Source organism: Callithrix jacchus, chromosome 3 (genome assembly GCF_049354715.1).
Source record: "Callithrix jacchus isolate 240 chromosome 3, calJac240_pri, whole genome shotgun sequence".
Classification (NCBI taxonomy): Eukaryota; Metazoa; Chordata; class Mammalia; order Primates; family Cebidae; genus Callithrix; species Callithrix jacchus.
Window position 1 is genome coordinate 129,336,286 of NC_133504.1, and position 27,914 is coordinate 129,364,199.

Genomic DNA, 27,914 nt, shown 5'->3' on the forward strand with positions numbered 1-27,914 from the left:
ACAAAAAAAACCCAAAAAGTAATGCAACTGTTGTCCTTGACAAAGACAGTTTTAGTGGTGTGTTAGGAAGATTACAGAAAATTAGGGAGTGAATGGGAAAAAAAGAAGGTGAAAGCAATAAATACAGACTTTAACTAAAGTTAGCTTAGCAGTAGCATAAAAAAAAAATTGACAGTTTGTTCAGTGTATCTTCATGATATAGGTTATGTCTGATATACCTGTTAGCAATTCTTTGAGGAAACTGATGACATTTACATGACTTTCAGCAATTGCTTTCAATATTATCTTTCTACTACTATATGTTGCATGTCCAATTTTATGAACATTTTGATATGTATAAATATCTATAAATGGAGTATTCTGTATGAGTACTTTGGGATCAGAATTTTTTATTTTGACTGGCGGCAGTGATGAAATTACAAAATATTTGAAAAGTTTCTGCAGTAATTTTTATACTAAATAGAAATAAACGGCATTGTAGTAGCTTATTTAGCAGATATGGGCAAGATGTAGGGGACAAAGGAACTTAATACCTTTAACTATGAGACTTTTGCTTCTTTTGCCTTTCAGATGATAAATCTTTTTATTACCTTGCCTCTTTTAAAATCACAAATATCAAATACCAAGAAAATTATGGCCTGAGATCTTCAAGACAGTTTATAGAAAGGAGTCATCAGATTGAAAGAATGGTAAACTCATAGAAATGTTAAATGTTTATTAATGTGTCTTTCACATCATTTTGAATGTGGGTGTTATATAGGAACTTAGTCCCAATTTCTTGTTTTGTAGAATGGAAATGACATAGTATGTAAGTCATATAGTTGTGAGGATTAAATTACTTAATATGTATAAAATACTCAGAATATTGTGTGCACCATCAAATGTATATAGTAGGTTAGAGTATGTAACTAGCTCCTGAGGAATTGTTGGTTGAAACAGATGTTTCTCTGTTTTTAACTCTTGATTTTATCTTTCTCAATTCATTTTCTTTAATCTTTTTTAACGTAAACATATAGAGTTGCTGCAATCAACTTACCAATTTGTTTATTTTGAAAGCACTTAAAAGATTACATAAAAGGACATGGTATGTCTATAATTCTTGGTGTTAATCTTAAATTTAGTTATGCCTCATATATTTTGGTTTTTTGATAGCTTATGTATTTATCAAGTTCTTTCTAATTTTTAAGGATATTGGGTGTGACATTCTCATTAATGGTCATAGCAGAAAGTTGAAGAGAATAGTCTTCCTTTTTTTGTCCCATGAAAGGCATGGTTATGGAGATCACAGATATGTTTAGCAAAATTCAGTATATTACCTTAGATTGTAGTTTTTTAATCTTATAAGAGTTATTCTAGAAGCAAGAATTAATGGCTAAATAGGAAAGGCACTATGTTAATATGATTCTTTATGATTAGCTTTAGACAGTAATATCCTTTAATAAAAGATGAGAACTTTAGCATTCCCATTCTCTCACTATACTATCTTTTCTCTGTGTTATTCGCAATGTGACAAAATATTTACATTTTATTCTGTTATTTATATAAGTTGATTCCAAATGTTGAAGAGCAATAAGAGCTTTTCCATTCCCATAGCTATTTAAATCGTGTTTTTGTTTTTTACAGTTATTACCACTGTTCTTATGCCATTCAAATAATGCTTCTGGCATTAAAATATATTTTCTCTCTCTTTTGTGTAAGCCCTCTACCATTTTACTGTATTATCAGACATTTCCAAGATCTTGATATTTCTTTGAATATCCTTTTCTAAAACCATATGTTTCCTGTTCAATTTCAACTAGTTGCTCTGTAGGTCCACTTTACAAAGGTAAACTTAGTCAGGACAGGACTGCACACTTTTTTGAGTTCCATTGTTTCTTGCATCCCATGTTTTCCCTGATATAGTGAGATACGTCCTCAAGTACCTTCCCTAAGAAAAAGTTCATAGGATGTAAAACTTTTGAATTATTTCATCCTGAAGAAAATCCTCTATTCTATATTCCATTCAGTTGAAAGCTTGGAGGTGGAACTTTAAATTGAAAATTATTTCCCTTAAAGTTCATGTAATGTGATGCCTTTGCCTTTTTTTCTTTTTTGCTTAGGATTGCTTTGATGATTTGGGCTCTTTTTGGTTCTGTATAAATTTCAGAATACTTTTTTTTTCTAATTCTGTAAAAGATGATCTTGGTACTTTGATAGGAATAGTGTTAAATCTGTAAATTACTTTGGGCAGTATGGCCATTTTAATGGTATTGATTCTTCCAATCCATAATTATGTCTATGAGACAACATTTGTTTTGTCTCTAATTCCTTTCAGGAGTGTTTGGTAGTTCTCCTTGTGAATATCATTTACCTCTTCGATTAGATATATTCCTAGATATTTTGTGTGTGTGTGACTGTTGTAGTTGGGATTGCATTCTTGATTTTTCTGTCAGCTTGAACATTATTAGTGTTTCGAAAGGCTACTAATTGTTTTATGCTGATTTTTTGTATCCTGAAGCTTTAATGAAGTTTATCAATTGTGGGAACTATTTTTGTGAAGTCTTTGTTTACTAGATATATAATTATATAGTTTGTGAAGAGAGATTGTTGGACTACTTCTTTTCTATTTGGATGCCTTTTACTTTTTTCTCTTGCCTGATTACTCTTCATAGGACTTCTATTACTATGTTGAATAGGGGTAAAGAGAGTGGGCATCCTTGTTTGGTTACAGTTCTTAAGGGGAATGGTTCCAGCTTTCGCTCATGCGGTATGATAGGCTGTGGGTTTGTCATAGATGGCTCTTATTATTTTGACATATGTTCCTTCGATGCCTAGTTTGTTGATGGTTTTTATCATGAAGGGATGTTGGATTTTATCAAAAGCTTTTTCTGTATCTATTTGGATGATCATTTTGTTTTTAATTCTGTTCATATGGTGAATCACATTTATTGATTTGTGTATATTGAACCACTTGTGTCCCAGGAATAAAGCCTACTTGATTGTGGCAAATTAACTTTTGTTGCAGCTGGATTTGGTTTGCTGGTATTTTGTGGAGGACTTTTGCATCCAAGTCTATCAAGAGTATTGGCTTGAGTTTTTCTTGTTTCATGTCTTTGTCAAATTTTGGTATCAGGAGGATGCTAGCTTTGTAGAATGAGTTATTTCCATTCTACAAAGAATGGAATCTTCCTGATTTTTTTTTGGAAATAGTTTTAGTAGGATTGGTACCCATTATTCTGTGTCTGGTAGAAGTTGGCTGTGAATTCATCTAGTCCAGGGATTTTGTTGGTATGTAGATTTTTTATTACTGATTAAATTTTGGAACTTGTTATTTTTGTGTTCAGGTTTTCAATTTCTACTTGGTTCAATTATGGAGGTTATATGTTACCGATAATTTATCTATTTTCTCTAGACTTTCTAATTTACATGAATAAGGGTGTTCATAATAGTCTGAGTGTCTTTTCTGTTTCGATAGGATTAAGGTTGTAATGTCAACTTTGTCATTTCTGATTGTACTCATATGGATTGTCTCTCTTTTTTTATAATTTAGATAGCTGTCTATCAGCTTTGTTTATTCTGTCAATAAATGAAAAATTTGGTTTTGTTGATCTTTTGTATGGACTTTTGTGCTTCAATTTAGTTTCGTTCTGCTCTGATTTTAATTGTCTTTTGTTTTGCTAGCTTCAGGGTTAGTTGTTTTTCTAGTTTCTCTATGTGCATTGTTAGACTGTTAATTTTAGATCTTTCTAACTTATTGATATATGTGTTTAGTGCTATAGACATTCCTCTTAATGCTGCTTTAGCTGCATCCCAAAGATGTTGGTGTCTTGTGCCTTTACTTTCCCTAATTTCAAAGAAATGTTTGATTTTTGCCTTAAATTTGTTGTTTACCTAAAGGTCATTCAGGACTAAGTTGTTTAATTTCTATGTAGTTGTGTGGTTTTGAGATATCTCCTTGGTAATGATTTCTATTCTTATTGAACTGTGGCTTAAAGTGTGCTTGCTATGATTTTTAAAAAATGTATTGAGGCTTGCTTAATGGCCAATACTTGATTTATCTTAGAGTATGTTCCACAAGCAGAAGAGTATATTCTGTGGTTGCTGGGTATAGTATTCTGTAGATGTCTGCTAGATCCAATTGCTCAAGTGTCAAATTTATTTCCACAATTTCTTTGTTAGTTTTCTGTCTCAATGATCTTTGTAATCCTGTCGGTAGGACTGGTGATGTCTTCCACCATTATTGTGTAGCTGTCCAAGTCTTTGTAGGTCTAGAAGAACTTTTTTTTTTTACAAGTCTGGGTGCTTCAATGTTGGTGTATATATGTTTTGGATGGCCAAGTCTTCTTGTTGAATTGATCCTTTTATCATTATGTAATGGACTTGTTTTCCCTTCTTAACCATTGTTGGTTTAAAGTCTCTTTTATCTGATAAACAAATAGTGACCCTGTCTCCCTTTTGTTTTCTGTTTGCATGACATCTTTCTCCATCCCTTTTCTTTGAGCCTATGGGTGTCATCACATATGAAATGGGTCTTTTGAAGGTAGCAGGTTGTTTAATCTTGTCTTTTTATCCAACTTACCACTATATGCCTTTTAAGAGGAATGTTTAGACTATTGACATTTAACTTACTATTGATATGTGAGATTTTGTTTCTGTCATGTTTTTAGATGATTGAATAGTTGCTTTATGGTGTCTGTGGGCTATGTACTTAAATGTGTTTTTGTGGTAGTTGGTATTGTTCCTTCATTTTGATGTTTAGTATTCTCTTAAGGACCTCTTGAAAGGCTATTGATAGTGGTTATGAATTACCTTAGCTTTTTCTTATATGAAATGATTTTATTTCTCCTTTACTTATGAAGCTTAGTTTGATGGGGAATGAAGTTCTTGCTTGGAATTTCTTTTCCTTAAGGATGCTGAAAATAGGCCACCAGTCTCTTCTAGCTTATAAGGTTTCTGATGAGATGGCCTGATGGGGTTCCATTTGTAAGTGACCTGACCTGTCTCTGTAGCTGCCTTTAATATTTTTTTCTTTTGCAGTGAACTTGGTGAGTCTGATGACTATGTGTCTTAAGGATAGTTGTCTTATAGTGTCTCTTGTATCGGTTCTTTGAATTTTTTGAATTTGTATGTGAACTTCTTTAGTGAGATGGGGGAGATTTTTGTGGATTCTATGCTTAAATATGTTTTTCAAGTTGTTTTCTCTCTCTTCTTGTCTATCTGGAATGCCAGTGGGTTGTAGGTTTGGTCTCTTTACATAATCTCATGTTTCTTGGAGGTTTTATTCTGTTTTAAAAACTATTCTTTCTTTATTTTTGTCTAAAGTTGATTCAAAAAACTGGCCTTTGAGCGCTGAGATTCTTTCCTCAGCTTGGTCTATTATGTTGTTAATCCTTCTGACAGTATTATAAAATTCCTGTAGTAAATTTTTTAATTCTAGAAATTTAGTTTGGTCATTTCTTAAAGTGGCTATGTCATCTTTCACCTCTTGGATCATATTACTGGACTTCTCGAATTGGGTTTCAACTTCCTCCTGAATCTCAATAAGCATCCTTGCTATCCAGATTCTAAATTCTGTATCTGTGGTTTTAGTCACTTCAATCTGGTTAAGAAACATTGCTGGGGAGATAGGGTGATTGTCTGCATGCAGGCAAGAAGACAGTCTGACTTTTTGAATTGCCAGAGTTTTTGCACCTATTCTTTTTTATCTGAGAGGTCTCATGTTCCTTTATCTTTTTGAATTTGGTGTCATTTTAATGTGCCTTTATTTTTCTTGAGATTCTGGCTGCTGTCTAAGTTGAGTATTGTCTGTTGTCTTCATTTCTGGGTGCTTTCAGAAGGACAAGATTCTGTACTGAGTCTTTATTCGTGACTAGATTCTTTCATGGGTTTCATAGGCATGTGTTCTGGAATAACTTTGTTGGTATTATAATTCAGACTGTGATCCAGTAGATGATGCTTAAGAGTAATGGCTGGCAGATAGGCTCTTAGCTGCCCTGCTCTTGTGTATTTCAGTGAGTTTGCAACGGTGCTCTGCGGTTGTGGGGTTGAAGAGAGATGACCCTATCACCAGGTCCATGCCTTTTCCTTAGGGGGACCCCTCCAATCACTGGCATCATGCCTACATTTCTCTAGCCTTAAAGGGTGCCCTGGCAGGCTGTGTTTCTGCCTCCACTAGTGGCAGTCCAAGCTGAAGATTAGGTTGCCAAGAGACCTGCAACATGGTGGAAGCTCGCTGGTCCTCTCTGCTTGGTGGAGTCAGAGCAGGTTGAGGGGTATGTTTAAAGGTGGTCTGTTGATGCCTTGACCTACTGGTCAAGGGTGAGGGATCTCTGGGCAGGCTGGTGTTGTCATGGGTATGCAGCTGATGTGGTATTTGTGGCTGAGGGATTTTTTTGCCCAGCAGACAGCTGTAAGTCCTGCCCAGCTTGTTCTCCTTCAACCAAGTCTCCTTCCTTTGGCTGCCAGAGTATCTAGCCCAACCAGCTGGTTTTGTCCCAAGCCTCCAGACCCAGATCACTGGGTTGTTAGATGTCCAGGGCTGTGGCGCTTCTTTGGGCAAAGGCTGTGGCTGTCAGACAGGACACACTCTTTCTGGATTATCCCTGTAGAGGGAGGCACACCAGCATCTGTACCAGCCCAGTAATCTGTGTCTCACTCGTCTCAGTGTTCTGAGCGTGGGGGCTCTTCCCCTGCTCAAGCACCAGTCACAGATCTCCGTGTGGCACTCCTGAACTATGTGTTCTAGCAGGAGGGGGTTGAGATTGAGCCTGCAGCTTTGTCTTCTGGCCCCTTGGGGTTGGAGACTAACTCTGCTGGGCGAGTGGTTATGCTCCCAGGCCACCAGTAAAGCACTCGTACTGGTCAGTGGAGGCTATGCTGTGTGCACGCTCTTGTAGAAGCAGCCAGGCAGGGTCCTTGGGAGGGGCTGGTGGACACCAGACTGTGCAAAAGAGACACACCCTTGTCCCATGAGAAAGGCAGCCCTTCTCTCTCCTGGCCCTGCAGTCAGCAGAGATTAGGGAGATGGAGAGCCTCTGGCCATGTTTTACTGTAGCTGCCCCACATGCAGAACCCTCTGGGCTCCATGCAGGCAAGCGCTGTCTCTGCCTACTCTAGGCAGATCCCCCTGCCAATTCAAGTACCTATGATGGTCATGGGATCTCTTGTATGTATGATCTCAGAGATCCCCAGCAAGAGTACACTGCCCCACAGTCCCTTCATTCACCCCTTTCCCAGGAGCTATTCAGGGCAAGGAGCTATTCCTAACATCCAGCAAGACCACATAGGGTTGCCGCCTTCTCCTCTTCAGCCTCTGTGTCTGCATTGCTTCTCTATCAACTCTGAATGCTTTCTCTACCAGAGGTCTGTCTGATGTATGTTGGCTTACCCACTATTTTGGTCTTTCTCAGCGGGAGAGTTCCTTCCTGGCTGTAACTAGGCAGCCCTCTTGCCGCTCCCCCAACAGTTCTCAGTTATTTTTTATTGATGGCAAAGAGAAGAGGTAAGTGAAACATTATATCCACTTTTAATGGTTTATTAACACTTTAAATCATGGCTCTTCAGCAAAAATCTTTAAACACTGTCTATCTCTACCATCTTTCTATGCCCCAAAGCCATATGACAGCCATACATGTGGTAGAGTTTGCATGAAACTGTTTTGTTTAAACACTGGATTTATATTTTGTCAGTTCTCTATCCTTGTTTCCAAAGTTAAAAAAAATGGCTAGTCTTATAATTAAAACAAGATACTAATTGTTTACATACTGAGAATTGTTAGCGTGATTAAATTAATCTTAATTACTTAAAATTAGTGAGCCAAGTATCACTACTTAACTAAATGGAATGCAGGAATGATTTACCGAGTACATATCCTAGGACAAGCTATCATTCTAACAGCCTGGTCTCCATTTCCCCTTGGGGGCATTCAGTAATTAATGTACTACTGCTAGGATTCCATACCTCAAAGCCAATGCTGTAAAAAGTATTTGTTTAGATAAAAATAAATATAAATACAAGTTCTGGAATTTTTCCATATACTCTATGATACATTGACTTCACTTTGGAACTAATTGCTCAGGACAATACAAAAAGATAATACTATAAGTGACATGACGATTATTCTAGTTGGATAGGTAAGAGATTTCCAAAATAAAGACTGGAAAATTCTCTTGATTCCCATCCACTATGCAGAATTTTCAGCATCAAAGGCTACAGATGTTGACTCCATAACTTTCTAATCTCTAATCTTCATCTCTAGGATTTCTTTCAGAAATCTTAGAAATTTTAGAATGAATCTCTTTAAGATCCATTCTTTGTTTCCCTCTATTTCAATAGATTAACGTTTGCAATACAAAAACTTCTTTAGAGACACAAAATCTTACCTTTAAAAACATCTTTTCATTTAAGTTTATTGAATCTTTTCTTGGCTCTAAGCTAAAAATCTTATCTAAAAATTGGAGATGTCTGATAACAGAACTTCCAAAAAATGGAGACATTGAAATAGTTGCATAGCTGAGCATTTTCTAGTAACAATTATTTTTATATAGTTTACATTACAAAACACACAACCTGTGACTGGGGGATCTTGAATAAGTAATTTATTAATCAAGATCTTTCAGGAAAAATTCTTAAGGAAATGAAGACAGTGGGAAAGGGCAAAAGAAGAAGCTAGATAAAAATGTCGTTTCAAAATTGTATCCTGAGCATGATTTCTCTGGGAGATCTGGAGCCTGGATTAATCACGGAGGTAATTCTTCCCAGAAGTTAGAGGGTTGGGTTGTTTGTCTTATACCAGTAGATCTGCCCAGAGCATAGCCTGACAGACATTACTAAACAAGGTGCTCAGGTCAGACAAGGGCAATCCTCTGGAGAAGTACAGGCATGAAGTGTTATCAGTCAACTCTCAATGCTGGGGAATGGGTACACCTCCCCACTAAGTACAATTTGGGTAAAGAACAAATATCTGCTACAATTCTTTTCTCACAACTCATTATCATTTAAATAAATTCAGCTCCTTAAATCAATCTCAGAAGAAAGAAGGAAAACTTTACTTGCTTGGCAAGTGACTGCCAACAATGACTCCCCACTGGCCTATGCCTCCAGATAATACAACTCATGATCCTGGCTTTTTTTCTTTTCTTTCTGTGGCTCTGTGATTTCATCCATTCCCATAATAGGAGTTCAGAAGAAAAAAAAATCCCTTTGAGTTATCAGGAAGCTTCCCTGGAGAGGAAAGAGAAAAAAGAATCAGTTTTCTTTGTGTTTTTGCTCTCTGCTGGCACATGTTCCCTTGACTTTAGCAGGAAATTTGCATAACCTACCTGATTATTTTCATGGGTGGACCTCAAAAGGGATTCACTACCTGGCATGCAGTAAGTACTAATCCTCCTTGACTTAATCTGCATTTAGTTCACAAACAAAGAAAAGATGCATGCTCAAACTGGCCAAAAACAGTACCTGGATGGATATGAAGCTAATTAGTCAGAGCTATATGTATTGTTTCAAATATGTTATTTTGTTTTTAAATGCTAGAGTTCAAACCAAAGACTACAATTGGTATCTGATTTTAAGGTGAAGATTTTTCCCTTATTTTACCATGAGCTTAGAGACTATCTTGTTTCAAATAGAATAATCTCTAGTAAAATGATCTATTTCTTAGGTTTGGACTGTGAAAAGGCTAAGGATACAATTAGTTTTTGTAGTTTGGATTGAGCACCATATTTCTGAGTTCCCAACAGAAAAATGTAAATATGAGTTAAACTTCCCTTAAAATAGTTATAACAACAAGTAGGTATCTGAGGAAGAAAATTTTTCCTACCCCTATTAAACTTAGAAGCAAGAAACCACATCTGAAGAGAAGATCTCTTAGGAGATATATATTCAGGGAATAAAAGATGCCTTTGAAGCCTTCTTTAAGGGCTTCTTTCACCAGGATCTTCCTACCTGTCTATCCTTCACCACATTTAACATCTGTCTTCAAATACGTAATTAATTCAAGGTTGTCAAAGTCCATTAATGAACTTAACACAAGATCTAAAGACTGCTTTCCTGGGCTCATATTACAGAACCACCACTTCCTCTACCACCTTAGATAAGATTATATATCCTGAGCCTCAGTTTCCTCATCCATTAAATGGAGCTGATGAGACTGGTAAGTTTCCTCCCAAGGTCGTGTGAGGTTTAAACAAAAGAATTAATCCAATGCCTGCTGTATGGTATGCTATTAATACTTGCAAGCTTTTAGTAATGGTCATACCAGTATTGTGCTATTCCAGTACATGCCATTTTTTAAATAGAGGTTGACACATTGGGGGCCACGGTTTGTTAATATCACATTTGAGTTTGAATTAAATCTTGATATTTTCTTATACTCTAATACAATAAGACTCCTAATCCTTCCCCAAAGTGTCATATGTACACAGTTCAGAATTTCACTGGACATTTATCTAAAGTGCTAGAGACACAAAAATTACCTTTTCTCCCTGTTCCTTGAGAGATGGAAATAAAATGAGCTCAGAGAAGCTTAGTGAAATCATAAGGGTCATGACTCAGAACTGACCCAAACCTGTGGAATGACCCTTACATCTGAGTTCATCACTGGGGTCTCCTGGCTCCCACCTTGCTGGAGATAACCACAGATTTCTACTTACATTTGGCAACATGATTTGCAGATTAAAACAATGTGTTGCCATCTTCTTCCCTTTACCATATTGTTAATTCTTAATTCATTTATTAATTCACTCATTTATCTATCAGACACACCTGTGTGTTTCCCATGGGCCAGATAATGTGTGGAGCATTGGAGATACAAACGTAAATCAGACACACTCCCTGCCTTCACACAGTTCATAGTCTAGAGTGGAAGAGACAATACTGTAAACCAGTATGGTAATTGCTAGTAATATAATAGAATTATATTCAAGATGACAAAGTGGCCCAAATAAAGAAGTGTTCAACTTCGAGGTGGGCAAGTTAGGGCTAACTTAGTTGTCGTTGGAGTTTCTCAAGTAAGGTAAAGTTGTAAGGAAGAAATTTGCCAGGGGAACAAAAAAGTTGTAGGAAGAGGAAAATGAATGTCCCCAGTCACAGAGGTGTGAACCAGCCTACTGTGATTAGGAAAGAGCAATTAAATCAGTAGTTAAGAGGTTTTCACCCCTCTCCAGCTGGACTGGGGTCAGGCGAGCGGAGGACAAAAGCAGATGAAAGTAAGAATAGGATGGGGGTGGCCAGAGGCCAGGGGGCCATCCACCACTTCCCGGGAGGGCTGTGCCTGCAATGGGTTTGTTAGTGGACATGGCAGGGCAGGGCAGCCCAACCTCCTGTCTCCGCTTCCATCTTCCGTCTCCTCATGTGATCCTCCCGGCTGCCACTGAACCCTCTTCCCTCAATGGCATGGAGTCCTGGCTACCATCTGGGACAGTGTGGAGCTTGCTGGCACACTGCCCACTACCTAAGGTTTTAGGCTGCAGGAGCTGGCGGGGCTTGCTCAAACCCCGGTCTTCCTTGCACAGTTGATGATAATTCTTATTAGCATCAACCATCCCATATTCTGTGGATGTCTGAACAGTCAAGCTGGATAGTGTTATACTTGTGAATGTTACTGGGATTTCAGTTAAAACTGGATTCGTTCCCCCCTTGTGACAAGCTAATATCTCAATTCTTTGTAGGCAAGAACCTAGAATGTGTGGGGACCATACTTCAAAGAGGAATCCTTATTTTGATGCTGTGCTGTTTTCCTTGTTGGGCCATCTTCATCAAACAGAGCATCGTCCTGCTCTTAAGCAGATCCTGATATCACCAGGATGGCCCAAATTTACATGATGATTTTCATTCTTGCTCTTCCAGCAGCATTCCTGTTCTGGCTGCAGAGGAGATATTTACAAAAGCAGGGGCATCATCTTGCCTTAAGATATCATTGTAATCACAGGGAATGCAGTCTATGTGGGATTTAATGCACTCTTGTTTGGAGACTGTGGACCTTGGAGTGTTAGAATCTGCCTGGGCCAACACCATTTCTCAGTTCTTCCTGTCTGCACTCCTTTTCTTTACACGTGGTGGAAAAAATCTCAGATCAATACCTGGGAAGGTTGGACTAGGGACTGTTCCCAGGAGTGGGGTTCCTACATCCACTCAGTATACTCAATATATCCCTATACATCTACTTTATAATAAATGGATTTAAATTTTTAAAAAGCACTGTACTGAGAGTTAAGTCACAATGACAGGTCCATGTAAGTTTACGTTTAAGACCTATTTCCATGGTAAATTTTGCCCCCAATATCTACATCCTATTGGAAGAGAGGAATAGTCTCCCTCCCCACAAGATTCCTTCCTGTCCCTGACTCTTCTGTCTCCTCTCTGCTCCCGTCTTCCATCTTCCATCTCCCCATGCACTTCTCCCAGCTGCCACAGAACCCTCTCCCATCAATGGCATGGAGCCCTGGCTACCATCTGAGACATGTAGAGCCTGCTGGTACGCCGCCTGCTACCTAAGATACTAGGCTGCACCTTATGTAAACTTACATGGACCTGTCATTCTGACTTCAGTCTCAGCCTAGTGCTTTTTAAAATTTTTATTTATTATAAAATAGATGTATAGGTGTATATTGAGTATAGTGAGTGGATGTAGGAGTCCCACTCCTGGGAACAGTCCCTAGTCCAACCTTCCCAGATATTGATGTGAGTTTTTTTCCACCACGTGTAGAAGAAAAGAAGAACTGGGAGACAGAAAAGCAGACAGGAAGAACTGGGAAGTGGTGTTGGGAGAGGCAGATTCTAACACTCCAAGATTGACAGTCTACAAACAAGAGTGTATTAAGTCCCACATAGACTGCATTCCCTGTGATTCTGCACCATTTTCCAATGGCTCAGACTGGAATAGGTATATATCGAGTGACGAACCGTTGAGATTGGAACCCATCTTGCAGGACTAATTAATGTGGCAGAGCTGGAAACTCGGGGCATCATCTGTGAACTGGCCTTTGTAGTCTACATGTTTGCCCCCAGCTTTGGTGTGGCAGCCAGTGTATGAATGGGCAATGCTGTGGGTTCAGGGAATCATGAGCAGGCATGGTGCTCCCACTACACTGTTTTGTGTGCCAGTGTGTGTACACTTGTAGCTAATGTTTTGCTTGTAGTTTTGAAAAGTCTGGTTGCCTATGTATTTACCATTGGAATATTATTTTTCTTTGTGAGCAAAGTAATGCCTGTTTTTGCTCCTCTTCATCTATTGGACACACCTGCAAGTACTTGTGGTGGAATCCTGAGAGGCACAGGAAAAAAGAAGATTGGTGCTATCTTGAATGCCATTGGTTATGGGAAAACCTTTTTGGTTTCCCCATTGATGTATCTCCTCTGATGCTCTGGATCAAGTGTGTCTTTCAAAGCCTTTTCTATTTAGTGTACATCTTGAGAACAAACTAAAATAGAGTTGCAGACCAGGCACAAGTTTGATCTAGTCTAAAAGGGCATAAAGAGACCATAGCTACCCCAACAGAGCTACCTGTCCCAGAAAGAGAAGTAACTGATTGAGTGATTTTGCCTGATATCATCAGAACAGAGTGCCAGACCATACAGCTGATGGAAGAAAACACCCAATATGCAGTGCCCTTTGTTGGGGATGTTTTGAAAGTGAGGCAGTAGATTTTCTATTGTGGAATGGCTTTAGCTGTTGCTGTTGCTATCCTTTTAGCAGGAATTTTAATAATAGTTTTCAGTGACTATAGTTGTCACCAGCCTTCAACTACAAATGATAATTATATACCGTGTGTGTGTGTGTGTGTGTGTGTGTGTGTGTGTGTGTGTGTGTGTGTTTTCTGAGATGGAGTTTCACTCTTGTTGCCCAGGCTGGAGTGCACTGGCATGATCTCGACTCACCACAACCTCCGCCTCCCTGGTTCAAGCAATTCTCCCGCCTCAGCCTCCCAAGTAGTTGGGATTACAGGCATACGCCACCACACCCAGCTAATTTGTATTTTTAGTGGAGTCCAAAAATAGGGTTTCTACTAAATAATAATAGTTATTAATTTAATATTAATAATAACTTATTCTAATGGAAATCAAGAAAGCAGGTATAACTTTAAGCAAACTTTTCTCTGTTAACTGTATGATGATTTCTAAGTATGTAAATTGTATTTTTCCTGCTGTAAATGTTCCTATTCTTTCTCAGGTGAGTCTCTTTCTTCTTCCAGGGAAGTGGTTCATTGTCCTGTAAAATATTTTTGCTGACCTCCTTTTTTAAAACTTCTCTGTTAATGTGCTTAATCTGGTCACTGAGTATATGTTAAGTGCCTGTTCAAATCCTATCAAGGATATTGCCATATAAGCTTTTACAAAATAAACACCTTAAAACGGGAGAGAGAGAGAGAGAGAGAGAGAGAGAGAGAGAGAAGAGAGACTTTGAATGCAGGGATGGAGCAAAGTAGGGACCAATACATGGGTAAGATTGTATTGAGGGCAATATTGAGCTTGAGGCAGGAAGGAGTCTAATATACTCAGGTTTGCATTTTAAAGATATCATCCTGGTTACAGCATTCAGAGGGAACAACTGAGGGGACAGAATATAGGATAGAACCACATCAACATACCATGAGGAGGCTGCTGCAAAGTCCCAGATACAAGTTTCTAAGGAGCTGATTTGAGATCATAGCAGTGGGATTGAATCAAGGGAAGTAGATTTAACATTTAGGAGGTAAAGTCTACTGGGCATTGTTACTACATTACAAGGTCAGGGAGAGGAAGGAATCTTGTGGGGAGGGAGACTTTCCCTCTACCAACAGGATGTAGAAATTGGCAAAATTTACCATGGAAATAGGTCTTACGTAAACTTATACAGATCTGTTATTCTGACTTAACTCTCAGCTCAGTGCTTTGTAAATTTTTTTATCTATTTATTAATTTTGAAACCAGATTATGACTCTGGCTGATTTTTGTATTTTTTGGTAGAGATGGAGTTTCACCATGTTGCCCAGGCTGGTCGGGAACTCCTGGGCTAAAGGGATCTATCTACCTTGACCTTCCAAAGTACTAGTATTATAGGCATGAGCCACTATGCCCAGCTAGCCCAGTGCTTTTTTGACAAAAAGGCAGTGCCTCAATAGCCAGCTGAAATCAGGACCCTTTAGGAAATTAGTTTCCTGAACACTGAAAATTTTCCAATGGCTCAGACTGGAAAAGCTAAGTAATGAAGTTCTGATGGTATATCAGTGTGGTGAAACTTATTCCGAAGCATAGCACCAGTCATGAAATCCTGTCTCTCATAGAGATGACTAACAAGTGAGGGTGTCAGAGTCACATGGCAGAAGTCATTTCAAGTCATGTCAAATGGTCTAGTGATGACATAATCATTTAAGAAATCAACAAATTCTATCAATACTGGATGAGATACCATATTTGGGATGAGTGCAGCAAACAAGGTAGCCTTTTTTAGAAATAAGGATGCTGTTGGCCAGTCATGGTAGCTCACTCCTGTAATCCCAGCACTTTGGGAGGCTGAGGCGGGCAGATCACAAGGTCAGGAGATCGAGACCATCCTGGCCAACATAGTGAAACCCCTTCTCTACTAAAAAATATAAAAATTAGCTGGGAGTGGTGACACTTCCCTGTGGTCCCAGCTACTCGGGAGGCTGAGCCAGGAGAATTGCTTGAACATGGGAGGCAGAGGTTACAGTGAGCCAAGATGGCACCATCATACTCCAGCCTGGCGCCTGGTGACAGAGTGAAACTCTGTCTCAAAAAAAAAAAAGGAAAGAAAAAAAAGAAATAAAGATGCTGTCTTAAAAAGTAGCATGTACTTTTAATTCACTTGACAGTATTTAAAACTATCATCAATAACAATAGATGCCAGACAAGGTAGAAAATGTGTAATATAATTTCACTTAATTTTCAAATCAACTGTATAAGGCAGATATTGTTCTTATCCCATTTTACAGAGGCTTAGCAATGTTGAATAATTTTATTGTGGTTATTTGGTTCCATTGTCAATTACCCATTAACATGACTGTGAATGAGCTGAACACCTTTATTTTTTGCCTCAAGTCTCTAGATAAAACAAAGAATAACACTTTTCTTAAGACTAATACTTCTTTTTTTAAATTATTACTATTTTTCGTTTTACTTTTAAGTTCTGAAAACTAACTTCTGTTTCAAAAATCAGATGTCTAGGATATTTCGACGTTCTTCTGTAGGCAATCGATTTATCAAATCTCATGTTATCAAATTAAGGTAAGTAAACTTGGTTTGTAATTTCAAGTCAATATTGTTAAGATGAGGTATTTGATGTACCTAATTGCTTAGCTGCCTTGAGCAAGTCTTTACAACAACACACAGATTTCATAAATCTTGAGCAGCCCAAGTTTTCCTACCTATTTCCCAATCACAATAGAAAGAGGTAAGGTGCTTTGTGACAAGGAAATCTCAGCTATTGGATAGAAAATAATATAAGGAACAGGGGGATGACACAGCTAACATTTCCTCCTCCCCCACCTCGTAAGTTAGGGGCTAAGTAGAACTGAACGTCTTTTTCGTTTTCCTTATCTTAAGCCTACCCCACCATCAGACAATGACATTCTCTGCAGTAAAGCTTTTCTTTCATGACAGTGCATGTTTATTGTTATTTTAAAATGGCTTTTCATTTTGATGCTTTGGTGAAAAATAATATACAAAAATGAATCGTTATTTTCAGAGACTAAAATTACTAGAATCCATCCTGAATTTTTTTTTTTTTTTTTTTTGAGATAGAGTTTCGCTCTTGTTACCCAGGCTGGAGTGCAATGGCGCAATCTCGGCTCACCGCAACCTCCGCCTTTTGGGTTCAGGCAATTCTCCTGCCTCAGCCTCCTGAGTAGCTGGGATTACAGGCACGTGCCACAATGCCCAGCTAATATTTTTATTTTAGTAGAGACGGGGTTTCACTATGTTGACCAGGATGGTCTCGATCTCTTGACCTCGGGATCCACCCGCCTTGGCCTCCCAAAGTGCTGGGATTATAGGCGTGAGCCACCGCACCCAGCCCCATCCTGAATGTTTTTATATGTTGTCTATAAAGCTTAGATTCCATAATGAAATATGTCTATTTATACGTATATTTATAATTATATATTTACTTGTTTCCTTCACTTCTTAGTGATAGAGTAAATATAAATATAGCTAATGATTAAGGACCCCATGTCTTTTCTTTTTCTTTCACTTCTTTCTTTCATATCTTCTTGACTTTCTTCTTTTTTCCTTTCTCCTTTTCATTTTTCTCTCCTCCCTCCTCCTTCTTTCCCTTTCTCCCTTTATTCCTTTATTCTTTTCTCTTGTCTCAAATTAAATTCATTCTCAAAAGATTACTTGAGGGTTTTAAACCCTACACATCACAATATAAATTCATATGTTTGAAGTGTTTATCAAATGATTCTCTTTTATAAGCGCTTTCTTTAATCATTTATTTATTAACAGACCACTAAACACCAAAAATGTCAGTGCTTTAATATAGTAAAGGTTTATTTCATTTCCATGATACAGTCCAAAGAGTCAGAAGTTGGGGCCAGGGTGTGGGTGCCAAACGGGATTATGAAATGAAGTTGCCAACTGCATATTCTGTGTCTGGTTGGCAGACAAGGGAAGAGTGAGAGCAAGGAAAATGCTAGGGGAGGTTTTATTAGAAGCCAGACCTGGAAGGGGGGGACATTATTTCTTCCCATATTTCACTGGCCAGATTCATTAGAAAGTTTCAATAAATTTCAAGAAAGCCCAGAAAATGGAATCTACCTCTGTGCTCAGGAGACAAAAGAAACTGGGTTTGGTAAACAAAAGCCTCCTCCCTGCCACACCACTTCTAAAGAATAGTGGTGTTAGCTACAGTTTTGCTCAAATTGCCTAAAAAGCAAGCCTTGTAAGTACATATAAAGCATGATTTCATGAGCATCTCCTCCTGCAAACCCCTTTAAACTATGAGCTAAGTAAGGGCAGTGAACAGTTGTCTTTATTTCTTCTACAGTGCTTCCACCACTTCCTGGTTATTATACACTCACTTTTAATCTCTGTATTTAGAGAAATTAAAAAATCTGGTATTCACATATATCATCCATTATTCTGTTTAAGTTTAATATGAGTCCTAATAGGTTAAAGTCATTAATGATTAGATAAATGATATTTTTTACTGCTTTTTTGCTCTTCAGTCCAGATGAACAGGGTATGGACATTCTTATAGTGCTCATGTTTCGATACCCATCTACTGATAGTGCTGAACAAATCAAGAAAAAAATTGAAAAGGCTTTATATCAAAGTTTGAAGACCAAACAGTTGCCTTTCACCATAAACAAACCGTCATTTAGACTCACACGTAAGTCTTTTATTTTTACTTGACACTTTTGTGGTTCCCTCCTCTTATAATTATTTTTGTTTTTTGTAAGCACATATATATATCAACATGAAATAAAAGTAAAATAAAATTCAGTATTATTTACTATTACATGTTTTTTGCTTGTTTTATTGTATTTTAAGTTCTGGGGTACAAGTGCAGAAAGTGCAGGTTTGTTACATAGGTATAAACATGCCGTGGTGGTTTCCTGCACCCATAAATTCATCATCTATATTAGGCATTTCTCCTAATGCTAATTCTATCCCTCTCCTAGGCCCTCCCCACTGACAGGCCCCAGTGTGTGATGTTTCCCTCCCTGGGTCCACGTGTTCTCATTGTTCAACTCCCACTAATGAGTGAGAATGTAATATTGGGGTTCAGGGGTTCAGGGTGCCCTCAGCTCCCCTGAGAGGATGTTTCTCCAGGTTCTTGGTCTCCTGCCCTCTCAAGAATGAGAGAGAGGACCACAGCGCAGTGCACAGTAAATGCCAGACTCAAAAGCGTTTGTAGAAATTCATTTATTTAAAGAGAGAGAGAAACAGGAGAAGGAGAGAAAAAGAGCTAACTCTCACACTGAGTGAGAGAATCCAGAAAGATGGAATCCAGGAGAGGAAAGCAGCTTCCACTCTGAGTGGAAGGGAATAGACAGAGATGGAGTTTAGGAGGAGAAGACAGGCTTCCAGGAGAGAGTGTGGACAGGGACTCCAGAGGGGAAATCCAGGAGAGAGAAAGATGGCTTCCACGAAGGGAGTGTTCATGAAAGGGGACCCAAACATGGCATACAAAGGGGTGTGGAAGAAGGGGGTTTTTAACCTGGGAGGAACCCCCACCTTCTCTAAGACCCTGGGCCAATGAAAGGAGTTCCTTAGAACTTCCACTGGAGTGATTGACTTTTAGTTTCTTCCTGTGCCCATGAAATTTAAACATAAACCATTAAATCTCCCAGATGCAGAGAGAGGGGAGCGACGCATGGTGCTGGGAAATTCTTGCCCTTAAAACTATGCCCCCTTATGGACCCAGAAAGAGAACACATTCCCTCAAGAATATGTGGTGTTCGATTTTCTGCTTTTGTGTTAGTTTGTTGAGAATGATGATTGTAAATTTAGAAAACCTCATCATCTCAGGCCATAATCTCCTTAAGCAATAAGTAACTTCAGCAAAGTCTCAGGATACCAAATCAATGTGCAAAAATCGCAAGCATTCCTATACACCAATAACAGAGAGAACCAAATCATGAGTGAACTCCCATTCACAATTACTGCAAAGAGAGTAAAATACCTAGGAATACAACTTACAAGAGAAGTGAAAGACTTCTTCAAGGAGAACTACAACCACTGCTCAAGGAAATAAAAGAGAGGACACAAACAAATGGAGAAACATTCCATGCTCATGCATAGGAAGAATCAATATTGTGAAAATGGCCATACTGCCCAAAATAATTTACAGATTCAGTGCTATCCCCATCAAGCTACCATTGACTTTCTTAACAGAATTGGAAAAAATGACTTTAAATTTCATATGGAACCAAAAAAGAGCCTGCATAGCCAAGACAATCCTAAGCAAAAAGAACAAAGCTGGAGGCATCATGCTACCTGACTTCAAATTATAGTACAAGGCTACAGTAAAAAACCAGGATGGTACTGGTACCAAAACAGAGATATAGACCAATGGAATAGAACAGAGGCCTCAGAAATAACACCACACATCTACAATCATTTTATCTCTGACAAACCTGACAAAAACAAGCAATGAGGAAAGGACTCCCTATTTAATAAATGATGTTGGGAAAATTGGCTAGCCATATACAGAAAGCTGAAACTGGATCCCTTCCTTACACCTTATATAAAAATTAACTCAAAATGAATTAAAGACATAAATGTACAACCTAAAACCATAAAAACCCTAGAAGAAAACCTAGGCAGTACCATTCAGGACATAGGCATAAGCAAAGACTTAACGACTAAAACAGCAAAAGCAATGGCAACAAAAGCCAAAATTAACAAATGGAATCTAATTAAACTAAAGAGCTTCTGCACAGCAAAAGAAACTATCATCAGAGTAAACAGGCAACCTACAGAATGGGAAAAAAGTTTTGCAATCTATCTGACAAAGGGCTAATATCCAGAATCCACAAAGAACTTAAACAAATTTACAAGAAAAAACAAAAAACCTCATCAAAAAGCAGGTGAAGGATATGAACAGACACTTCTCAAAAGAAGATATCTGTGTAGCCAACAAATATATGAAAAATTCTCATCATCACTTGCCATTAGAGAAATGCAAATCAAAACCACATTTGAGATACCATTTCAAGCCTGTTAGAATGGAGATTGTTAAAAAGTCAGGAAACAACAGATGCTGGAGACAATGTGGAGAAATAGGAATGCTTTTACACTGTTGGTGGGAGTGTAAATTAGTTCCACCATTGTGGAAGACAGTGTGGTGATTCCTTAAGGATCTAGAACTAGAAATAACATTTTACCCAGCAATCCCATTACTGGGTATATACCCAAAGGATTATAAGTCATTGTACTATAAAGGCATATGCACAGGTAGATTTATTGCGGCACTGTTCCCAATAACAAAAACTCGGAACCAACCCAAATGTCTGTCAGTGATAGACTGGGTAAAGAAAATGTGGCACATATACACCATGGAATACTATGCAGCCATAGAAGAGGATGAGTTCGTGGCCTTTGCAGGGACATGGATGAAGCTACAACATGTTTTTTTTTCATATTTTACTAGGACTTTTAATAAGGTTTCTAAATTTCTTCCATATCATATATTATCGGATCCTTACAAAAGTTCCAAAGGGTAGGTATTACTTTCACTGTTCTACAGATAAAGAAGCTGAGACTCAAGTAAGATGTGAGACGTGGGATTAGAATTAGATACAGGTATTGTGACTCACAGAGGTTTTTACAGACTAGTTCTGGGGGTTCTTTTTATAGTATCAAAGAAAGACATCTTTATGAAGATTTGCCCCTATAGGAAGAACCAGTGACATGAACTCTAAAGAGGTTCACGAGTTTGTTTCCAACTTAAAACTATTTTTCATTAATTTCCTTATTTATTCCTCACAAAATCAAATCAGGAAAGTTCTTGTTTTGTTTTCTTCCCAAAGTGGAAGAAAAGGAAGTTCAAAAAGTTTAGGAAACTGAAATTCAAACTACCTTACAGCTAGTTGGAATCCAAGCTGAGAGACATTTTTATTTTTCTATGCCAATGTGCAATTAAAAGTAGGAAAATAATGTGTTTCAAATAAGATTTTAAATGTCAAGGTCAGGAACAGTATCTTTTTATTTTCTTAACCCCTTCCTCAAACACTAGCATGTATCTCACATGTGGTAGGTGTTCCAGCTCCATTTATTGCTTCTTGTTATGTATTTCCAAGTTTAGTTATGTCTAATTCGATACAAAAAAAAGGGAGGGGAACTTGTATTTTGGACCCAAAAGACTTCCCCCTTCCCAACAGCCATGTATTTATTTAGGAAACAAGTTATCTAAAGTTAATTTTTTGTTCTTAGAAATCAGGAAAGTTCTTTAAATGTATTTCAAGATAGAATCCCCATAAATATTAATTATGTTTTCATGAAGTAATCAGAAATAATAGAGAGTATGGTATCCAACTTGATTGTTAACCAGTTATATCCCAAAGTAAAACAAAGTGTTTTCCAGCATTCTGTGAACAGAAATCTCAATTCCTGATGATATAACTGTCCCTAAGCCACAATCACATATCCTAAAGTAAAATATCTATTATAAAAGTGACATTATATTATATTTACTGAGTTGTTACAGTTGTAGAGTTTCTTGTACAGTTTATTAAAAACATTTTGGCATTGTTGGTTACATACAATGATTTTTTTATGATACAAGTTGTTTTAATACCAAAATATCTATATTCTCTGACCATGCTCAATAATGAAGATTTAACTGTGTGTTTTCTTCTGCCACATACATGTCATTTGTTAAAAAAAGATAAATATCTATGAAACCTCTAGCAGGAATTGGGGCTCACCATCCCTTTTTGGGGGAAAGTCAATGTTCCTGATAAAATTGCTGTATAATTCTCCATTTTCTCACTGGCAAACAAAAAACCAATCACTAACCCAACAAACATTGAATGTAGCTGAGTTATAATGAACATGAACGAATAAATTTGAAGGGAAAAAAGATGTCACAGAAATGAAACATAAAATGAAGTGAAAGGTTGTATATGGCTGGGGTCTCTGGACTGGTCGTATGTGAAAGAACTTCATGTCTGTAATGTCTGCTGCCTGAGCCACAACCATCAGATCCATTCCTGAGATCCTCAGGAATCCTCAGGGAGACAAGGTTATCAACCTGCAGTGACTAAATTCCTGCTTTTTTAGACCAGGGCCTTGAAATTGGGCCCTCAGGGGTCTGGGATGCATGTAGCTCCATAGAGCTATCATTTCAAACTGGCCATTAGGAGTATGCCTAAAGCACATAGGCAGGTAAACACCAGCCGTGATGGGAATTGGAGATTTTTCTCCCAAGTTATATTGAAGCCCCCAAGGAAAGCAGTCAGGGACATTTATCCTTATTTATGATTTCCTACTTTCTGTTTCTTTTTCCTGAGCAAAATCAGAAAGTAAAATGCTCTTTGATTTAATTTTAAAGTAAATTATACAATTTGACCCAAAAATAAAATCAGAGTAAAGGGCTATTTATACATTATTTGGTTATGAAAAATCTCATGCTCTCTTGAAATATGTATGCTTTGGATAATTAGCATTTCTATTTATTATTCTTTGGATAATTAGCATTTCTATTATTTCATGAACAAGGTAACATGAAAATGGGAATATATTCTTCTGCCAACTAACTCATGTTTTGCTTATTCCAGCTATTGACAGCAAAAAGATGAGGAATCTTCTCAATAGTCGTAAGTTCCAAAACCCAGAATTAACTGTTTATTTCACAGTAAAAGATATGAAAAGAAGTAATAGAAAAGTTAGCAGTAAAATGTACCAAGCTTTTAAAAACTCATTTCATATTTTTGTAAACTGAACATTTAATCTTTTTATTATTTGTAGTATTTGAAGTATTTAAATTTATATCAAATACAATTTTAAGTTTATGAGACCTATGAGATGTGATTTAAAACATCTTATATACTATTACAGATATTATATTAATATTCATTATAAATAACTCTTTTAATACTCTGACAATTCAAGAGAGTGTTTTAAACTGGTAACATTTAGGCTTTAATTTTTTTAACTTGCTTGTATTTTAATTGAAGTATCTGTCATGTACATTCTCTGCCTCTTCCTGCTCTGCACTCTACATTCCAGCGTTGGTACATAGTTAAGGTCTACTGTGGGCAAACATGCCCATTAAAAATGTTGTTACACTTTCAGGTCTCTTAAGATTGACTTGAAATCTAGTCAATTGAGGGTTTGATATCAGTGAAGACGACTTTTTTTGAAACTAGTTTTTCAAGTTTTAAGAGAACAAAGAGGTCAATATTTTTTATATCTGTTAAAACACAGGGCTTTACAAACACAATAAATTGATTCTCTTTAGTTATTAGTTAAGGGAAAATGATGACCCACATTTAGTACTGGGCTGTTTCTCAGTAATAAGGATACTACTAGTTTTGGTGTGGATCCTCCTAATTTCGTATCCCACGCTGTCACTTACCAACTGGATGATCACCAGCAGTGTTCCCTCTTCAAGCCTTAATTTTCTCATCTAAAAGATCTGTTGCTATAAATACATCTAATTCACATAGCAGAAGATCCATACATTTTTGGTGCTCAATGAATTATCTATCTATATATACTTTATAAAGATAGACAGCAGTTAATTTCTGTACTGAATGCCTTGAAATGTTAGTAAACATTTCTTCTGAACCTCAATAGGATCAGCAAGACCTGTATCAAATAAGCTCAAAGGCTGAATGCTATGAGTGGTTCAAAAGGTAGCAGGGACAAGGGATTGTCTGCAACCAAAGCAAATCAGAATATACTTTTTTCCTTCTTGTGATGAATACGAATGAACATGTATTTCTGTGGCAGGCTGTGGAATAAGGATGACATCTTCAAACATGCCATTACCAGCATCTTCTTCTACTCAAAGAATTGTCCAAGGAAGGGAAACAGCTATGGAAGGGGAGTGGCCATGGCAGGCCAGCCTCCAGCTCATAGGGGCAGGCCATCAGTGCGGAGCCAGCCTCATCAGTAACACATGGCTGCTCACAGCAGCTCACTGCTTCCGGAAGTAAGTCAAACAAGGCTGCTGTGAGCCTTCTTTTCTCAGACCTCATCTGCCATTGATTTAGTGCGTCAGAAGAGTCCAGTCTCACCAGTTTATCCTTTGCTCTGTTCAGGATAGACCCAGATGTCCCCTAAATAGATTATGTTTGCCCTGTGCCCTATCTATGATGCTTGGTTTTTGTTATTTAAAGTTCTTATTATATATTTTCTTCTATCATCATGACCCCAATACTATCTTTCCTACTATATACTACATAAAATAATATGTGGATTATTTTAGTGTGAAGACTATTATACATGTAACAAGTTTAATCTCTTTTACATACTCAAAAAGAAAGTCACCTGTTTTTTTCCCCAATTAATCCCTCTAACTTCCCACTGTCAGCATTGCCATCACTTTACAAATAAGAAAAGAATCGTAGGTATTTCTCTTGAAGTTCTGTCTTTTCATTGCATTCACTAGGAACCCTGCAGGCTTGTATGGTCCAGAACGGTGTGTGGAAGGTAGGAGAGACCTCCTGCCTTGTCTCACTGCCCTCACTGTATTCAAGACTGGTTATGTACAACTGAGCAAAATTTGTACCTCTTAAATCTCAGATGTGTCAGTTCATGTACACAGACATACACAGGCACACTACAGCCCCAGGAGGTCAGGAGCACACCATCTTTCTTCCCTGCGGTTTTACCATCATGGTACAGAGGGCTTTTCCTTTAAACTCTCAAAGACGAAACTCTAAATAAAGACTGCCTGGCCTGTGGCACTACTTACTTCCTCATCCTGCATCTTATTAAAGGAGCCTATCCTTGGTGATTCTCAGAGGCTCTTTGTCATCCTTCTAAGGGTAACATCCCAGGTGGTTCCAAGATACTAAAGTGATTATCTGTTGCTTTCTCATAGAAGAGAAGAGAAAAGCAACTCACTTAGATGTGCATATGTACAACTCTCAAAATAACTGTGATTATGCCTTAGGGGCGAATTTGAATCCCACTCACTTGTGAAGGTTTTCTAATTTTCTCACGTTCATACAGTCCTCCAACCTTTGCACTTCTGTTTTTGTGAGAGTGTCTTCCATTTTAGTTTACAACTGATCTCTCTTTATGTAAATAAATAATAAATAAATCCAGAATGCCAACTTAATATTTAGTGAAGAATGTAAGCTGTGGCCATTGGAATACTTACTTCAGCAGGTCCAGTGCAAGTTCTGGGTACAGACAGATCTACGTGGGGACTGGCCATTGAGCTTGATGAAGTAGAGAGTACTGGTGACCTTGATCAAAGAAGTTTTTCTGGTGTGATAGGGGTGGGAACGGATTCAATAGAGAATGGAGAGAAGATTAGATGCTGTAAGTTTTAAAATCACTTTTAAGAAGTTTCTAAATGAAAGAGAATCAGAGAAATTTGACAGTTGAGGGCAGTTGTGAAGTTAAAGGAAGGATTTTTTAAAATATAGGAGAAAGATTATAGCATATTTTATGCTGATAATAATCCAAAAGAGTTGAGCAAAGTGATGATCATAGAGAAAAATGAGTGCAATTTGGGAGTGATATATTAATAATTTCATGTAATCGCACAATGTGGAATACTTTTATGAAGGAAAACTACATGGTACTTTGAAGATAATATTGCATTATTCACATCTTTAAATTTCTATAAATTTATTTTTCCTGCAGAAATAATGTATTTTCAAAATCATGTTTAAGACAAACCTCAGCACCTTTATGTCTATGAAAAATGATTCCAGTCTTTGTAAGACAGTATGGGTGGGGAAAACATTCCTGATTGGACCATCTCCTTTTGGCACTAACCAGCGGCATGTCACTCACCTGCACAAGTCACTGAACTTCTGGGTCTTAATTTTCTTATTCATAAAACACGTTGAATTGGCCTATCATGTGAGGCTTCCTCTCTCATTGGCAATCCATAAAGGGATGGGATAATTTGTATTATCTAATTGATTCATTTGTGAACTCCTTAAGGCCTGAAGTCATATATGGCTTTATATCTCTGAGAATTCTAGTATCTAGTATCTAGTTTTCAAATGGATGCTTCTGTCAGTCCTAAGATTTCTGGTTTGAATAAAATCTTATCTTAATGTGTAAAGACGTAAAATAGGTGAGAGAAGAACACCTCCTATATCCCGGGCTCTGTCTGCTCATTTTTAGGGCAGTGCAGCACTTGGGAAACCACTGATCTTTCAGGGTTTTTTTTAATTACACTTAAAGGTTGTTGATTCACCAACATAGTAATCCTTTCTTCACCCAGAGAATTTTAAGCTACTGTATATTTCCAGTCACTCAGGATGAGAATAACTTTAGAAAAAAGGTACTGGGCTTTGGAGGACCATAAGGAAGTAAAAAGATGATAGGACTAGATAGAATTTGCTGGTGATATAAACTTTGTGGAAGAGAAAAGCATCTGTGTGAAAGGAGAACTGAAAGTCTAGTAAGAGGACTGACCAGGCCAGATCCACGGGTGGTAGGAACATGACTTTGAGTTAGGATTACTTAGTCCTTGTATCTAAGGGAGGGGTATGGAAGGGATATGGGAGTAGGGTGGAGAAAAAATGGTTTGCAAAGCAACACATTACACTTCACTTCAAAGATCACAGTAAAACCCAGTAAAATAAGGGCCAACAAGTGAGTCATAAAATAAGAATGGGTTGATGATATGACATGGAGAGAAAAGTCCCTCTTAGTAAGTATATTATCCAAAACAAATCAAAATTAATTTCTACATAGTTTGTTGAAATTCAGGAAGAAAGAGAACCTAAAAAGCTCCTAGCAAGCAAAAAGTTTAAAAATTGGAAACTGATCATATTTATTATTTGTAAATAATTGTAATAATTTTAAGAACTATTTTTTACCTATTTTGTTATCAACTACAAACTTTGTTACCAAAAGGATGTTTCAGGAGCATAATACTGATAGTTGGGAAGAAATACAGTCTCAGTCTCATTCACAGAATTAATTCAAGCATCCCAAGTACTACTTTTTAATTTTTTGCAGAAATAAAGACCCAACTCAATGGATTGTCACTTTTGGTACAACTATAACACCACCTGCAGTGAAACGAAATGTGAAGAAAATTATTGTTCATGAGAATTACCATAGAGAAACAAATGAAAATGACATTGCTTTGGCACAACTGAGTCCTGGAGTTGAGTTTTCAAATATCGTCCAGAGAGTTTGCCTCCCAGATTCATCTATAAAGTTGCCACCTAAAACAAGTGTGTTTGTCACAGGATTTGGATCCATTGTAGATGATGGTGAGTAGTTTCAACCTAATTTTCTTAGCACAAAAATGTCTTGAGATAAACAAGCTATCTATCTGAAGGAATCCC

General features: G+C 37.5%; 1 protein-coding gene across 1 annotated transcript in view; it reads left to right on the forward strand.

Annotated features, from left to right (window-relative positions):
* The window catches only part of LOC100415441 (transmembrane serine protease 11F), a 71,720-nt gene that overhangs the window by 33,575 nt on the left and 10,231 nt on the right, over positions 1–27,914 (forward strand). The window contains exons 3-8 of the mRNA XM_002745787.5: positions 571–689; positions 16,133–16,200; positions 18,141–18,304; positions 23,199–23,237; positions 24,376–24,577; positions 27,580–27,839. Coding sequence (XP_002745833.2) covers positions 571–689; positions 16,133–16,200; positions 18,141–18,304; positions 23,199–23,237; positions 24,376–24,577; positions 27,580–27,839 — 852 coding nt within the window. The remainder of the gene's footprint in view (positions 1–570; positions 690–16,132; positions 16,201–18,140; positions 18,305–23,198; positions 23,238–24,375; positions 24,578–27,579; positions 27,840–27,914) is intronic.